This window comes from Crinia signifera, chromosome 1 (genome assembly GCF_055691185.1).
Source record: "Crinia signifera chromosome 1, ASM5569118v1, whole genome shotgun sequence".
Taxonomy (NCBI): domain Eukaryota; kingdom Metazoa; phylum Chordata; class Amphibia; order Anura; family Myobatrachidae; genus Crinia; species Crinia signifera.
The window spans coordinates 81,281,579-81,298,801 of record NC_139217.1 but is presented as its reverse complement, the minus strand read 5'-3'; the positions used below and the strand labels follow the sequence as shown (position 1 = coordinate 81,298,801).

General features: G+C 41.1%; 1 protein-coding gene across 1 annotated transcript in view; it reads left to right on the top strand.

The window, feature by feature from the left end:
• The window catches only part of KIT (KIT proto-oncogene, receptor tyrosine kinase), a 64,984-nt gene extending 53,359 nt beyond the window's left edge, over positions 1-11,625 (top strand). The window contains exons 16-21 of the mRNA XM_083168338.1: positions 248-375; positions 1,271-1,393; positions 4,964-5,075; positions 6,589-6,688; positions 9,114-9,219; positions 10,088-11,625. Coding sequence (XP_083024464.1) covers positions 248-375; positions 1,271-1,393; positions 4,964-5,075; positions 6,589-6,688; positions 9,114-9,219; positions 10,088-10,210 — 692 coding nt within the window. The 3' untranslated portion in view covers positions 10,211-11,625. The remainder of the gene's footprint in view (positions 1-247; positions 376-1,270; positions 1,394-4,963; positions 5,076-6,588; positions 6,689-9,113; positions 9,220-10,087) is intronic.
• Positions 11,626-17,223: the final 5,598 nt, after the last annotated feature.

The window sequence follows — 17,223 nt, the reverse complement described above, 5'->3', positions numbered from 1 at the left end:
GATTTTATAGAAGTATTCGGCAGTCATTTACACGCACGTCATTAGGAAGACACACAATTTACGCCAAAGCGAAAGCTAAAAAATAACAATTGTGATAGGAAGACCAATATTTCTTCAAACTGGGCATTTTTGTTTAAGTTTCACATAGTTTTATTGTGGAAAAATAAAATAAAGCTGTAATTGCGCAGACCCAAGACTTGCTTATGTAAACTTCAATATGACTGTTTAAAACGTTTATCTTGAATAGGTTCCTATGTTGATCAAGATGTCACCATTGCAATGCCTAAAGAGGATGATTTAGCCCTAGATACGGAAGATTTGATTCGTTTTTCACATCAAGTTGCACAGGGCATGAATTTCCTGGCGTCTAAAAATGTGAGTTAATACACAGACACACACACTTGTACTTAGAAGGCTTGACTTATAAGCGGGGTATTCAATTCTGGATTCCGAACGTTCAGACTGTCGGAATCCTGGCCCGTTTCAGCTCGGCTCGACAGTTTCACAACAGGCGGAATACAATGTTCTTCCTGTGCAGTCGCAAAAGGGGGGAATGCTGGTGTAAACAGCCGTGGATTATTGAGATACGACCGTAAATTCGACAATCCACGGCCGGTTCCGAAAAAACAAATCCGAATGGTTTGAAAGTTGGATTTGTTTTGTTGAGATCCGCCTTCAGTGCTGTCTGAAACGGCAGCATTAAACAGGCAATGGACGCTATTTACAGTATCGAAAATAGCGCCATGAATTGAATATATCCCGTAGGGTGCAAAAATAAATAAATGGACTGATCATCTGCTGTATATGGTATACCCAGTGGTATTTAAATTAATCACAGCAGGATTTACAGCCTAAAATATAACCCTATCCATTCTTGCACCATTTATATGTTGAATTGCTCCTGCGTTTTAGTATCCTCCACCACTGCATGCAGCAAGTTGAATACAAAATTCCAATGAATAGGCCCCAAAGAGTCTGGGGGTTATTTACGCGATTGTTGAAATTGTATAATTGTATAAATTGTATAATTTTTACTTTTATTTAAAAGTAAGAACATTTTTTATTATAGATTTATAAAGCAAATGGGTTATAGGTCAGTTAAATAAGTACCCAGGCTAATTTTATTTTCAGTAAATCAGTAAATGGAATTTTTTTTTTTTTTTTACTCCTCTCTACATAAAATATATTCTCATGGGTTGTTTGCTTGCTGTGTGAGTTGTTTTTCATCTCCTATTCTTACCTAATTTGCTCTAATTCTTTTCTTTTACAGTGCATTCACCGAGACCTTGCAGCAAGAAATATTCTCCTCACTCACGGTCGGATAACAAAAATCTGCGATTTTGGCCTGGCTAGAGACATCAAAAATGACTCAAATTATGTGGTTAAAGGAAATGTAAGTCAAATCAGGTGTAATTCAGTTAGTGTTACTCAGTGTTCTCAAATTCACTTAGAAAACATTGAGACGATAACAAATCACATCAGGACGCTCTCTCTTGGAAAGTACATAATGATTTGGTGATATAATGTAAATCTTCATGTAAAAATGACACTTTAGTAGACCTTTTAGACACATTTTTATTGTCCATAATGGAAGTATTGTACATAATGTACATTTTGCTACAAAAAAAAAAATGGATCGACCTTTTTAAACCGATTTACGATTGATGGAAAAGGTAATACAGCTGGAACCTTTGCATAGGAATATTATACAACCTATGTTATCAGATTTATTTTTTCTTCTTTTATTTTACTCAGTGATAAATCGATAGATAATTATAAAGCTTTGTTGGAATACACTTTTCTTTATTCCTGTATTCTTTTTGGAAGCATTTCCATTAAATACATTGACACAATTATTAAGGGGGGTATTTAATCTGGGATTTCCACAGTCGGAATTCCGGGCCATTTTTGGTCCTCTTAACTGCAAGTCGACAGTCGGAATTCAATGTTCCGACTTGAGTAATTGAATGTCCAAGGTTTTGCAAAATAGGCAGCAGATTGATGAAAAAATGGCTGAGAATTCCAAAATCCTCTGCCTTTTCCAACAAAACCGACTTTTTGGGGTATGTTTTGTTGGAAACTGCCTTATATCCTGTCATAAACATCAGTATTGAATAGGCAACGGAAGCTATTTCCGCTGGGGGAAATAGAGGCCGGGATTGAATACCCCCCTAAGTAGTAATGTCAAGGAAGCCATTTTATGTAAATAAACCAATATTAATCAAATCTTAGAGACATCACTCAGACATGAGACACAAAGCTAGGCTGTGTTCATTGACCAGTGAGTCAAAATCAGAAAATGGCCGACTGTGTTGTGGTCACATTATGTGTATACTTTTTGACTCAAAATGCCATCTTTGTTGTCCACGACCCTTTAATTAGCAAGATTATTTTCAGCTTGCCACTTTAATGTTTAATCAAGTAGATGTTGAAATATAAGCTTGTCTTTTCTGAAGCATGACTCATCTTTTAATTTGATTTAAATTACCTTTGGAAAGTCAGCATATAAATAATTCAGGTTGATTAAATATCACATCTGACTAGATATATAGTTTATGGACTGTGTTTATTTATGTAGTGTATGTATTATGTATTTATTATTTATCACCAGTTATTTTTATACAGCACAAATATTGTGTAGCACTTTAAACAGAATATTTGGCCATTTCCATCAGTCCCTCTTCCAGAGTACCAAGGAGAGAATATATATACTCCACACAGTTAGGGCCATGAAAAGAATCGAACTCCAGAACAATGGGGCCTTGTAAAGTTAGAATGTGTTGATAAAGTGATGATAAAGTGGAAGGTGATAATGGATCAGCCCATCAACCCCTAGCTGCCATTTTTCAAACAAAGCTTGGGCCAGATGCACTAAGCTTCAAAAGTGATAAATTGGAGAGTGATAAACAGCCAGCCAATCAGCTCCTACCTAGCATGTCACAGACTGTGTTTGAAAAATAGCAGGCAGGAGCTGATTGGTTGGTTGTTTATCACTCTCCATTGTATCACTTTTGATGCTTAGTGCATGTGGCCCCTGGTGTGTTATCATCTTTATCACGCTTTATCACTTCACCAGACTTAACACATCTGCCCCTCAGTGCTATGAGGTAGCAATGTTGAAGCTAATGCTGTAGTTTTATAGACTATGGACCAACCTTAGATTTGAAAGCGTCAATTACAAAACTTGATGTTTATGAACTTGTTGTTCAGAAAACTAGAAACAATATTAACAAGCTTTTTATTCAATCTAGAATATGTAAAATTAAAAGTACATTTCACCTGTTTTGAGCATAGAAAATAGATCAGATCTTAGATGCAGGACATATTACAGCCACAACAGCTATATACAAATGTTTTGAAATTCAGCCCTTGTTAAATTGAGAAGTAACAGATCAAAGTGTTACTTTTACTATCGAGACAAGCACATGTTTATTTTTTGTTTAAAAAAAAAGAAGTGATTTCATATGTCAAGTAATGTAAGCGAAGCTGACCTGAAATTATTCCGACTAAATACAACCTTACTAGAAAATAGTTTTTTGTTAAAAAATTTAAAAAAAAAAACAAGAAAGAAACAAAAAGTCATTTTCACAACAGTCTTGCTGGGAAACAAATGCAAGGAGCCCATGATGTTGTGGTCTGACATTTTTTCTGAATCTGGGGCATTGTATTAGCAAAAAAGATTTGAATACAAGATTAGTATAAATATGTTTTTAGGTCAAAATTTTTGTTTTACTTTAACACGGTTCCTTTGGAAACATTTTAATATATATATATATATATATATATATATATATATATATATATATATATATATATATATATATATAGGTGGTAAATGAATCAAGGCACTCCAGGGAAACTTTCCAAAAAAACGTATATTCAAATAGACACACCAACGTTTCGGAGATCTTGTGCTCCTTTTTCAAGGTGAAATAGTGTAACCTTGAAAAAGGAGCACAAGAGCTCCGAAACATTGATGTGTCTATTTGAATATACGTTTTTTTGCAAAGTTTCCCTGGAGTGCCTTGATTCATTTACCAGCTAACAATATGTTCTCAAGGGCACCGGGGTCCAGTGACCGTTGTTGGGAGAGTGCCAGGCCGCCGCACAAAGTATATATATATATATATGTATATATTATGTTACACAATTTGCTGTATTGCTAGTGGCACTATATGCAAATTTGGTGTAGCAAGTGATCAAAATAAGAGTTTTAGAAAATGGCTCCTCCTGGTTGCATCAGCAGTAGAAAGAAAGAAGTAATAATGCCACTGTATAGGTCATTGGTACGACCTCATCTAGAGTACTGTTTTCAGTTCTGGAGGCCATGTCTCCAGAAGGATATAAATACATTATAGACTGTGCAAAGAAGGGCAACTAAAATGGTGCATGGCCTACATCTCAATACTTACCTAGAAAGACTAAAATATATTAATATGTATAGTTTAGGGCAAAGAAGGGAAAGGGGGGACATGATAGAAACTTTCAAATATATCAAGGGTTTTAACAAGGTACAGGTGGGAGACATTCTTCACAGGAAGAGGAGCAGCAAAACACGAGGACATGCACTGAAGCTAGAGAGAGGAAGATTCAGGGGAAATTTGAGGAAAAATTACTTCACAGAAAGGGTAGTGGATAAGTGGAATAGCCTCCCATCAGAGGTGGTAGAGGCAAATATAGTAGAACAGTTTACACATGCTTGGGATAGGCATATTGCTATCCTTACAAAGAAATAAAGATAAAATATGGTTTGAAGTAACATGTTTAAAAAAGGGGCAGACTAGATGGGCCAAGTGGTTCTTATCTGCCGTCAAATTCTATGTTTCTATGTTTCAAATTCTATGTCTCCTCTATAAAGTTAGATACAGATCTATGCAATATTTTGTGAAAAATGTGCAGTTCACAAAGTTATTGATTTAGCAACTTTCAATTTTTAAATTAGAGCTTTAAATGTTTTCCATAGGCTCGGCTCCCGGTGAAGTGGATGGCGCCTGAAAGTATATTTCATTGCGTGTATACTTTTGAAAGCGATGTCTGGTCTTATGGTATCCTACTTTGGGAGATCTTTTCTCTGGGTATGTTGTGTTTGTATATTGGGCAAAGAAAAACATGAAAACCAAGAAATTGTAAACGTATGCATAATTTCCTAATTCTATGTTTGCCACAATATGTCATTAAAATAGAATTATATAAGTATTTCTATACTTGTACAAAAACTGAATATGTTATTAGAACTTTCATTTTCTGTTGCTGATACTCCTGTTAAATTAAATTGTATGACACTTTGGATAAGATTTATCAAGCTTTAGAGAGATAAAGTACCAACCAATCATCTCCTACTGCTAGTTTTCAAACACAGCCTGTAATATAACAGTCAGAACTGATTGCATAGTAATTTATCTCTCTCCCTTATTCTGATTGACGCGGACTTTACCGCATTCTTACGGATCGCGTCTTTTCGGCGTCTGCGCATGCGTGGAGAACGCAACGCGCATGTGCCACGCCTTGACTCCGTACCAGTTCGGCCAAATCCCGTACAAAACTGTTCCCCGCAATCAGTCGGGAAATATGGGCGTATTATGGGCGTCATGCGGAATGTCACATGGGCGTAGTTTCAAAGTGGGCAAAACGGGGCGGAAACATGGGCGGACACGGGGGAGTACACTTATGTTGGGGGGCGTACATTCGGATAGCACTCCGAATGCACGCGATCAAAAGGGGAAGAAATGTGCGGTGTCCACAAGTGTACTATTGCTTTGCGGACACCACTCGTTCATGCGGTAGGCGAACGTACGCCTAATGACTACAAGCATTAACACCTGAACCCAATAGAATCGACTCCTTTACTCATTACTCACTAATAGGACGCTTGTCAGTGCTTTAATTGAAACCATTGCACTTCAATTGCTGTAAGGGTTAATGTGTGCAATGCATGTGTTAGGCATGCTTGTAAGGATATATTGGCATCTAATTGATTCCAATTCCAAATAAGCAGTTTTTTATGAGGATAGGTAATTGAATAAGTGGGTCATGTGATGTCTTGCAGAAGATACTTAATAGTGGGTTGTTTGGCGTAAATACTCCGCTTACGTGCGGTAGCACCGCTTGGCTCCCGTTCGGATGCGGTATTCCCGAGCATACTCTGTAATACTCTGTAATACCGTGCCGAATCTGAGTGTTTCTCCCGCACACGCATGGTTTGTATGTCGTCCGTAAACACGCCCTGTTCTTAAAGAGTGAGTCCGTCCGAATGCGGAGGACACGTGGGCGTTTCTACGGACGATGGCCGCATGCGGCAAAACACCGTAGCGTGCGGACCGCTCCGTAAGAATGCGGGAATATCCGCACCGATCAGAATAAGGGCCCATGTTATTAATCCCCAAACTTTGATAAATTTCCCCCTTTATTTGTTTGCTCTTTTAAATCTCAAATTGTCTTTAAATTCTTTGTTATGGAGCTAACTCTAAGGCGAGTAAACTGTCACGGAAGTCATTTCATTATTTCCATTGCAAAGCTCCCCATGCTACCGTTTTCTTCTCCAGCAATTCCTGTTCTGTTGTAACACTTCACTGTTTGATTAATGCGCAGGAAGCAGCCCCTACCCTCGCATACCGGTGGACTCCAAGTTCTACAGGATGATAAAGGATGGTTACCGCATGCTCAGCCCAGAATGTGCCCCGGCAGAACTGTAAGTAACCACAGAACACTTTACCTGCTGGCTTGTGCATTGCTACATTTAAAAAGAAAAATATAAGAAAGACAAACTTTAAGAAAAAAATCAATAATGGGGAAGTTAGGTAATACTTCACCAGCATGTATATGTCAGAGCCAGCCACATTATGCGCCTGGTAGAGATAACAGCCAGTCCTTCTTAAATAGCACATATATATATATATATATATATATATATATATATATACCCCTAGACAAGCCAGAGAACAATACTGGCTGCTTTTGTATGTAATACACAGTATTTATTGCCAGTGATTTGTTTGTGCTGCAGCGATAAATCGCCGGGTGCGCGCTCTTGTGTTCAGCCCCCTAATGGTCGCTGGTCACAGGAGCATGCATGCGGCTCCTCCGGCAGAGTCGTTCATCAGTCGCTGATGAAAACTGGACACAAAAAAAAAAAACCAGCCGATACTACAGATAATCGGCTGATATCGGTCGGATGGGCGCTCCCATGCATCTTTTGCTAAATCTTGTGATCTTACATGCTGCATGAAAAATCAGAAGATTTAACAAAACATCCGTAGGAACACACATGGGATCTTAAGAGAAATCTTTAGTGAAGATGTGCGCTTGCCTGAAATCTTTTGTCCAGGACGGACAAAAGATTTCAAGGCTACTCTTAAGGCCCCCATACACTAGGGCGACTTGTCCTTAGGACAAGTCGCCCCCGACTTCCCCCTGAGCTTCCCCGGCTGCTCCCCGGGGGAGCTTGATTAGATTGGCACTTGATGTGCCATTTTTTACATGTGATAAATCGTCTCGATTTATCACATGTAAAAAACCCGGGGAGCAGAGGGGGGGGGGGGGGGGCTACAGAGCAGGGCTGCTGGTGGGAGCAGGGGGGGCTGGGGACGCTGCGGGGGAAACAGGTGGCATAGAGCCGGGCAGAGGGAGCCGGGAGCTGTCAGTGCTAGAAAATAAAGCCTATACAATGAATGGGCAGCCTGTGATTGGCTGAGCGCTCTCTCAGCCAATTGCTGACTGGCTGAGAGAGCGCTCAGCCAATCACAGGCCGCCCATTCATTGTATGGGCTTTTTTTTTTTATTCAGTACTGACAGCTCTGCAGCGTCCCCAGCCCCCCCTGCTCCCTCCACCGCCGCGCCGCCCCACTAGGTCCCAAGTCGGGTGGTCAGACGTGCAGCAGGTCCGACCACCCGACGCAGATCCGATGTGCACGGGACCGCGCATCGGATCTGAGGGGACATCAAAACTAGCCGATTTTGGTCCGATTTCGGCCAGATCCGACTGATCTGGCCGAAATCTGACCAAAATCGGCTAGTGTATGGGGGCCTTTATATCTTAATGGGTCCTGTTGTGTTATCTATGAATGTTATGTAACTCAGTCAGGGCACAGGATTTTGTTTTGGGAATACCTTGGAATTCTGGTGACATTATCATCATAATGTAATCAGGGTTTCCTGCTGGTGGGAGGCAACCATAACAGAGAAGAGAAGACCTAGTCCCACACAGCTCTATATGTAGATCAACCGTAACAGAAATACGTTTCTAGCTCACACATAAGCTTACATTACAATTATAAAGCAATCTATGGTGATGTGGGGGCAGCAAATGAAAGTTATGGGCTACCAGAAAAAATATTGCTTGGGAAAACGTAAAAATAAATGTTATTCCCAGTGAAACTATTCCCAAAACACGATCGGGTCGAGAAAGTTTAAGAACCTTCTGGTCATTGATTAGTTATGCTGGGGCCACAAATAGCGGCCAAGCCGTTTCTGATCAGCAGGACCCGCTTGGGCAAAAGGAGGCTGTGTGTAGTCTGCAGAAAAGAATCCGGCCATTTCAAGGGGACACTGTGTAAACACATACATTCAAATGTATGTGTTTGCCATGAAATACAGTCGTCCCACCATCCTGTCCTACCGCAGCATGCTGCAGTTGGACGCGGCGGCTGCGGCCCCGCAACGTATGTGTGGGCGACCTCATCAGAGTATTCAGGCTCCTTCTGTCCAAGCGGGGGCCACTGAACGGAACCCAATTGGCCACTATGTATTGACCCTGCCTTAAGCATACTAACACAGGCATCCTGGCTGCTTCTTCGGTTAAGGTCTTTGAATCCAAAAGTTAAATTTATATCTGTTCTATACTTTCCGTTCTCTCATGTCAATAATTGACAACCAAACACTGCAGTAACTGCTTCTGTCTAGTGATGTTTTTGGTACAAATCCCTAATTATGTATTTATGCCTAGGGGCCTATTTATGAAAGAGTCTCATTGGACCCTTAATTCCATTAAGATACATACTTTACGTACTTCAGGATATCTTGGCAACCACACTTTGTTGGCCCAAATTATGCATGTAAGATATATATAAACAGTCTCTAAAATACTTTAAAACTTCACTTTATTTTTTTCTTATCAGGTATGAAATCATGAAGAGTTGCTGGACTTCAGACCCACTGAAGCGGCCAACCTTTAAACAGATTGTTCAAATGGTGGAACAGCAGCTGTCAGATACTAAGGGACATGTAAGTGCTATTTTTCCTACACCTGAAAAGTCTATACAAAGGTATTAGCAGTTTCAGAAAATTAAGCATTGATATTATAATATTGGAAATGCTCCCATGATTGGGTCAATAGTCTTCTGAACCGCTAACCCTTTTGCAACTTATCCCATAATAGCACAACTTAAGAAAGAGCCGCTGTCAGATAGCATGACTTAAGGATGAACCACTGGTCCGAAAGCATGACTTGAGGAAGAACCACTGGTCCGATAGCATGACTTATGGAAGAGCCACTGGTCCGATAGCATGACTAGAGGAAGAGCCACTGGTCCGATAGCATGACTTGAGGAAGAGCCACTGATCCAATAGCATGACTTATGGAAGAACCGCTCTTCAGATAGCATGACTTGAGGCATGACTTGCGGAAGAGCCACCGGTCTGATAACATGACTTAAGGAAGAGCCACTAGTCCGATAGCATGACTTGAGAAAGAGCCACTGGTCAGATAGCATGACTTGAAGAAGAGCCACTGGTTCGATAGCATGACTTAAGGAAGAGCCACTGGTCAGATAGCATGACTTGAGAAAGAGCCACTGGTCAGATAGCATGACTTGAAGAAGAGCCACTGGTTCGATAGCATGACTTAAGGAAGAGCCACTGGTCTGATAGCATGACTTAAGGAAGAATTGACTTAAGAAAGAGCCGCTGTCAGATAGCATGACTTGATCTACCCTTTAATATGCATTACTAGACCAGAGATAAGTTTGACAGGACATTCTGGGTTTTGTAGTTTCACCGTTACTGTATAATCACAGTTAGGTTAGGCTTGTACCAAACTTGCACAACTGCCTGTTCAAAACTAATCAACTTTCAATTGTTTTCTTAAATACAGACATTTTCAAACAGCTCTCCTGTATGTCCGAATCATGCACCGGTGGATCACTCAGTGAGGATAAATTCAGTGGGGAGCAGCACCTCATCGACTCAGCCATTACTAGCAAACCGGGATCAATGAGTAGCCCATCATGTAACCTCAAGCTGCTTGTGGATTTCCTCATCTTCACACACCAAATGTTCCAGTGCTACCACTGTACATAGACAAAGTGGGGAACTGAGCTGCTGAATTTCAGGAAAGAGCCATCACTGCCGACGGTGGTCCGGGCATCAAGCTTGTCCCCAAGGTTCCCTCCCAGCAATGTGATACCGGAGCAAACTGTGACATCTGTCTACAATAAGAAAATATTTGTTGTTGTTTGTTACTGGAGACAAGTTAATATTGACTTATTAGAACACAGTCCAGCTCTGCTTAAAGCTTGGGGATAAGTACCACCATGGTTGAGACCCATGCTTACTCCTACTATCATTCCAGTTCTGAGCGCTTTGCAAGAGACTTAAGGACGTTAAGAATTGATGATCAGCTGTAGCATAAGCACACAAATGCGGTGTAGATGCAAAATACATTGCTACTGAATGTCTCCTGCTGTATGACTTGATACACATACTTATCCAGTCTCTTGCTACTGATTCAGTTCTCCTATACAGTCTGATACATCCCGATATTTATTGATCATTCTCATGCACTTAATCACATTGGTAGATGCAAGAAATATTATAGTTATTACAGTTAAATTATTGGGGTTAGTAAGTTTCATCATCAGTACCAGAGGGATGTCATGCCTTATGTAGATAACGCTTAGCTTGAAGCGAGAACTCCCGAATGGCTACTGCAGAACTACAACTATCATCCTAGATTACCTTCTACCTAGACTAGGATAAAAGAAGTATTAGACGATAGATTGGCCATTGTATCCTATAGCAACAGTTGTCAATAGCTTAACCCTATATTAATGTTAACCCTTTCTTTGAAAGCTTGCAGTCCTTCTACAAAAAAGTTTGCTGAAGTATTGCCCCAAATTTGCACTGCATTTGTCTCTGCTGTTTTTGCACCTTTTAATATGTTGAAATGTTTTCTGGGGAAAAAATATGTTTTACCATTCCTGCTCCGGGCTGACTGCACTGTTCAGGGAGTTAGAAGGAAAATTCCAGTGTATGGTCCTGGACTAATCACTTCAATATGCGTGTTAACCAAACTATTAATACTAAGGTACTTTGGGGGCACTTAGTCAGACACTTTTATTTTACTGGTTTAAGGTGTTATATTTTTGTAAATTTTTTACTGCAACTGTTACTTTAAGTGTGACTAGGTGGTAACATTTTCTCTTTTGTTTTGTGTTATTTTGTTTCTGTAAATATGGAATATATATTAATAATTTCTTTGGAGCCCCCAGCTTTTCCCCCACACCAAATATTCAAAGTATTTTTGTATGTATGTAAATAGGTGTAAGTAGTATTGCGAGTTTCCAAAACATTTGGAGTATGTTGCCTGATTGTTAAGAACAATTGTTAATAATAAACAGTTTTGTCATGTCACATGGTCCTTTGCCTTTCTTTTTGTAGCGGTTTCACATTCAGCTGAAAAGGTAACATAAACATTCAAGTGCATGTAGAGGAAACTAAATCCAAAAGAAGATACAGATCAAGCGCCTCTCAGCCAGGCAATCGCTAGAGGCGCTCCATCTGACGGGACGCACGCGCGCCCCGTCAGCGTGGCGGGGAGCGGATTCCCTGTCCATCTCCGGGCTGGGGAGTGGGGACTACGGGGGAGCTGGCGGAGGGCAGCGCCGAACTCCGTCATAATGGGGCATGCGAGCGTCTCATGCGCGCACCACCTTCTGGTGGATGGCGCACAGGGGCGGTTGATGATAGAATCGCCAGGAGCAGCTCTAATGAGAGCTACTGCATCTGCAGATAGATAGATAGAGGTGTATCATTCATGGGTGTATGTAGAAGATGCAGGAGATTTATCAAAGCCTAGAGAAGGATTAAGTACTAACCAATCAGCTGATTGATTAGTTGGTACTTTGTTCTCCACTTTATCTCTCTCCAAGCTCTAACAAACCACCCCCCTCAAGCAGGTCCTGGTTTGTGGGAAGGACGTAGTGCAAATTTTTACTCTTTCCTGTGTTTCTGTAGGAGATTGAATACAATACACGTGGTGAATGTTGGTGACATTTAAAGAGTTATAAGGATGGAGCAGTGGGTAACCTGATAACAATGGTCTCGGGGGGGAGACACATAACACATTATATAAATCCAGGACTGCATTTATCATAACTGAAGATATCTGAGATTAAATTACAATTGCGGTGGGAACAGAGATTTCTTCTGATACACAAGAGACCTCCTGGCTGTAAACCATCTAAAGGAGTCTGCAGTCAGCCTCTCTCAGTCTGAAGTGGCTGTTAACAGCATAATATCTTGCACTCAGCATAGTAAATGGCCATACAGAGCCACACATTTTGTGAGATAAAAAAAAAGTTCTAATATAAAACTATTTCCGAGAACAGAGACTTTATAACCCAGAGATTTGAGATTATTAACAATTTACAAAGTGAAAAATAGCTGATCCACTTTGGTCCAGCCACATACCTCGATTTGGATAAGTGCACTTACAGTTCTGCTAAGGACCATACATTTGCAGAAACAGATGGTGGCATTGGTGGAGGAGTAGAAGTTTGCACAGGTGGAGTAATGCCAAGTCTTGCCAGTATGGGGTTACCACGCTGATATGTACCTAGATTTGTGAAAACCTGTTTTATCATTGGAATTAAACTATGCATTTTTATATTATTCTTATTATTAATAAAAACAGTAATTAGTGATTCCCATGATCAATATAAACTCAAAATAGAAACAAATTTGAAAATAAATATGATCATTATGGGGGGTATTCAATGTTGGGCCACGGCCGTCGGGCTGGGCCGTTAGCCGAGACCCTGTCCTGTTCTCTATCTGCTCGACCGAGAATTTGCAGGCGGGATTCAATGTCCCGCCTGCTGCGGGTCGAGAAGGGGCGAGGCCGGGAGCTTGATGATTCCCGGCCGTTCTCGGCAAGACGAGCCCGACTGCTTCTGCCAAGATCCCCTGTTCAATGCTGTCAGGGAATGGCTGTGGGAGGATTGAATATCCCCCTATACGTCATTTATTGATTAATACCTGCAGAATTTTGAATATATCAACCACTAGGCTTTTTCCTAAAATTTATGAATTATATACAATTTATTAAAGAACACGCTTCCACAACACAGCACATGGCCTAGTAAGAAAAAACCTCCATGAGAACTACTTGCATCATTCAGAAAGTTGGGCACAGGATGCCGATGGTCAAAATAATGACAATGGCATCTTGACTGTCAAAATCCTGACAAATTTTGTTAAGTAGTGTAACCCTTACCATCCCCCTATCGTCCACTCATGCAGCATAGTACTGACCTCCCACTCCCGCAGCATAACCATTACCTTCCAATTCCGCAGCCTAACCCCAACCTCCCCTACAACACAGCCTAACCCATATACATAATGGCGGAATATGTATGACTGTGGGGATGCATACAGAGACACCCAACCACTCATTGTAGATGGCGGGCCACACCATACTCAGATTGAGAAACTGCACCTGCCATGGGGCGGAGCACATTTCAGTATGCCAGTGCTGCATAGACCAATGATCTTTAAGTCAATGGCGGATCAAGAGGGGGAGCTGCAGCGCAGTTCAAAAATTCAAATAGCGGAGCCACACCCTCTGCCATTCCAATCTGACTCACTAGCAGTTAGTGTGATTGCCCTATTTGAATGTTGGTTTAGGCTTCAGTTGCCAACGCTGGTTTTAGGTGATCATGTGTTAAAAATAGGTGAAAAATAAAGGTTATAAAACATTTTAATTGGAATTGTGTAATCTCCATCATTTGTATACCTGAGGCTTGCACTATTACAATAGCAAACTGACAAAAATAAAATCCGGAGAGTAAATTGTAATTTTACTGCAGATTCTAGTCCTGTGTTATAACAATGGTTGCGATTTTTCCACTATAAAGTATTACAACACAAAATACTTCGCTTATTAAGTAGTCTTAGTTAGAACAGGCCAGGAAAAATAAAATACTTGAAATTATTTAATTTTTTTCTGTAAGTGTTTCTGGCCTTTCATAACACTGAAATGGGGAGAGTTATCAAATGCTTGGCGGTTCACTTCACTTCTGTACAAACATCTTGAAAGCAACAAGTTCATTATTTGTGCAGTAAAAGTTCAGACAAAATGTCACAAAATAGTAAATAGCTCAGACCAAACTGTGCTCCCATTGTGAGATTGCCAAAGTTTTAATTCTTTTCAATTAATTTTTAACCCCTCCAAGACAACGGGATGTTTCATTTAATTTCCTAATCTACTGAACCAAATAATTTTTTTTTTTTTTTTTAGGATACAATGGCCCTTATTCTGATCGGTGCGGAAATTCCCGCATGCGGACGGACCGCCGATGTTGATCGTCTGCGCATGTGCAGAGGTCACTCTGCGCATGTGCAGGCGATTTCGCCGCACGGATTCTTTATACGCCGCACAGGGGGCGTAGAGGGGCGTGAGGGGCTACTTAGCCTCATTACCCTATGCATACGCCCCCCGTTTCATGGGCGTTCCCATGCAAACGCGGGGCGTATGCATGGTAATGAGGCCGTGACGCGTGGGTACGGGGCGGGCATCTGACATCGCCGGATGTCAGCTGCCCGCCCCTATACATGATTTCACACGGACAAGTGTCCGTGTGGTCTTGTGTTGCGGGACCTGGTGGAGCGTGCGGCCCTGCATTCGATGTTCGGCGACCATCGAATGCAGGGGCTGCTCCCACCATGGAGGAGGCGTATCCCCGTACAATTTCATGCGGATCGCCACATATCCGCATACGGACGGCAGGTGGCGATCCGTATGGAAGGCGGGGATTCGCCTGCACGGTTGCGGCCGCATATTCTGATCGGGCCGCACCGATCAGAATAAGGGCCAATGTATTGTAGTTTTCTTTTTTTGTAGTATATTAAACTGGACATTTAAAACTTCTCTATAACACAGTGTCCTCCATGTGCTGTGGAACTACACATCCCAACATGCCCTGCATGTCGTAACAGAACAGTATATGATGTGGCATGCTGAAATAATTCCACAGCAACGTGAGTACCACAGATTGCATACTCCTATTTTAAGAAGAAAGGTATTTACCTGGTTCTCCACTGTATTCAACATCTTTTTTTTTATTTATATCTTTCAGTGACATTAAGGGCCAAATGTAATAGGGTGAGAGTTTAAGAAAGTGCGAGATTTTGGGAGAGTTTTTCAATATTTTTAAAGCAGCAATCAATTACATGGCAAAATCAACCTGGTTTTGCAGTGTAAATGATTGCCGCTTTTTAAAAAAAGGGAAAACTCCCCAAATCTCTCACTTTCTCAAACTCTCACCCTATTACATTTGGCCATAGATGTTTAAAGTGGTCTCCCCTGCATAAACACTAATGATTCAATACATGACCGAAGCAGTAGTTAATATTAAAGTTATGGTAGCACAGAAATACTAACATATCTCCCAGATGTCAGTACAGCCAGCCTGATAATTGTGATGTTTATCCTCACTCTTGAAAAGACTTTAGCTATGGCTAACATCAACAGGGGGTGGTCCTGTAGATGTTTTAGGGGAGGAGAAGAAGATGAGAAGCAGCTGAGTGCGCCTAATGTGCTAGACACGCCATTGGTCAATGAGGTAAATCCCCACGTGGTTTGTCCACACTGCAATAGGAACATAAATATACAGTGGGTGGGTTGAGGTGCCGCAAGGGATGAACCGAGGTGACCTAGCATATTCCATGTTCCTTCCATAGGATGTTGTAATCATCGTGGCACTTTGGAAACTTTTTGGGCTTCTAATGTTGAACGTCTGGCACCTAAAGAGAAAAGTATTGCCTACCCCAGCTATATGTAATGTTAGCTTAAACATGAAACAGAGATGTTTAGCAGGGGGAAATCCCTAATGTCATCTCATGGATCTCAGTTCAGATGTGGAGTCTGGTACAAGGAAACTTGTGGCTGCATTGTTGGACTCGTCTGCTGCCCTTTCATCGATACTGTGACTTTTAGAAATATAATTTTGCATTGTGAGTACCATCATAGACATAGGTGCCTATTTACTAAGCCTTGGAGAGAGATAAAGTGGACAGATATAGAGTACCAACCAATCAGCTTCTGTATGTGCAGTTAATTTGCTGGTATTTTTTCCTCTGTCTATTTTCTCTCTCCCTGAGGCTTAGTACATACACCCATAGACCTTTATACCTCTCCACTTTTCATTTTCAAAGGCTTTATACAGTACATCTCCCCAATATTCCTAACCATGACAATCTATAAAGGGGTTAACTTTTAATATTACAATTTTTTTTGCTAACATTTTTTTTCTTGTAAACATTACCCCATACTGTATGGGATACGGTCATTGGCTCACCAGCAAGTTGTTAGACAGTCATTAGGTCGACACCATTAGGTCGACATGCAATTAGGTCAACATGTGTCTAGGTCGACATGCAGGAAGGTCAACATGAGTCTAGGTCGACATGGGTTAGGTCAACGGGGTCATTAGGTCAAATGGGTTAGGTCAACAGTCAAAAGGTTGATGCGGGGGGCGCGGTACACATTGACCTGTGTCCATGTCGACATGTTTCGGGTGAAAAAAACAGTGAAAAACCCCATGTCGACCTTTTGACGGTCAACCTAACCCATGTCGACCTAGATTAGACTCATATCGACCTTCCTGCATGTCGACCTAAATGCATGTTGACCTGATGACTAACAACTTGCTGGTGACCAACTGATCCACACCCTACTGACTTGCTAACCACATTTTCTTTTCTGCCGGTCAATTTGCAGATACTGAACCAAACCACCATATTGAGCTGTTGGAAAAAAAAAGAAAAAAAGACAAAAAGAAGTTCTGTGTGTTCATGCTTGTGTATGAACTTTGTCCTACTATTGCTGATAACAGAGCTGGGACTGTCAATCAAAGCAACGGGTATGCCAGGGAAGTTGGATGTAGAGGGAGGATGGGTAGGGTATAAAAAGGTTTGCTAAACACAAACCATAATATCCTACAGACTTGT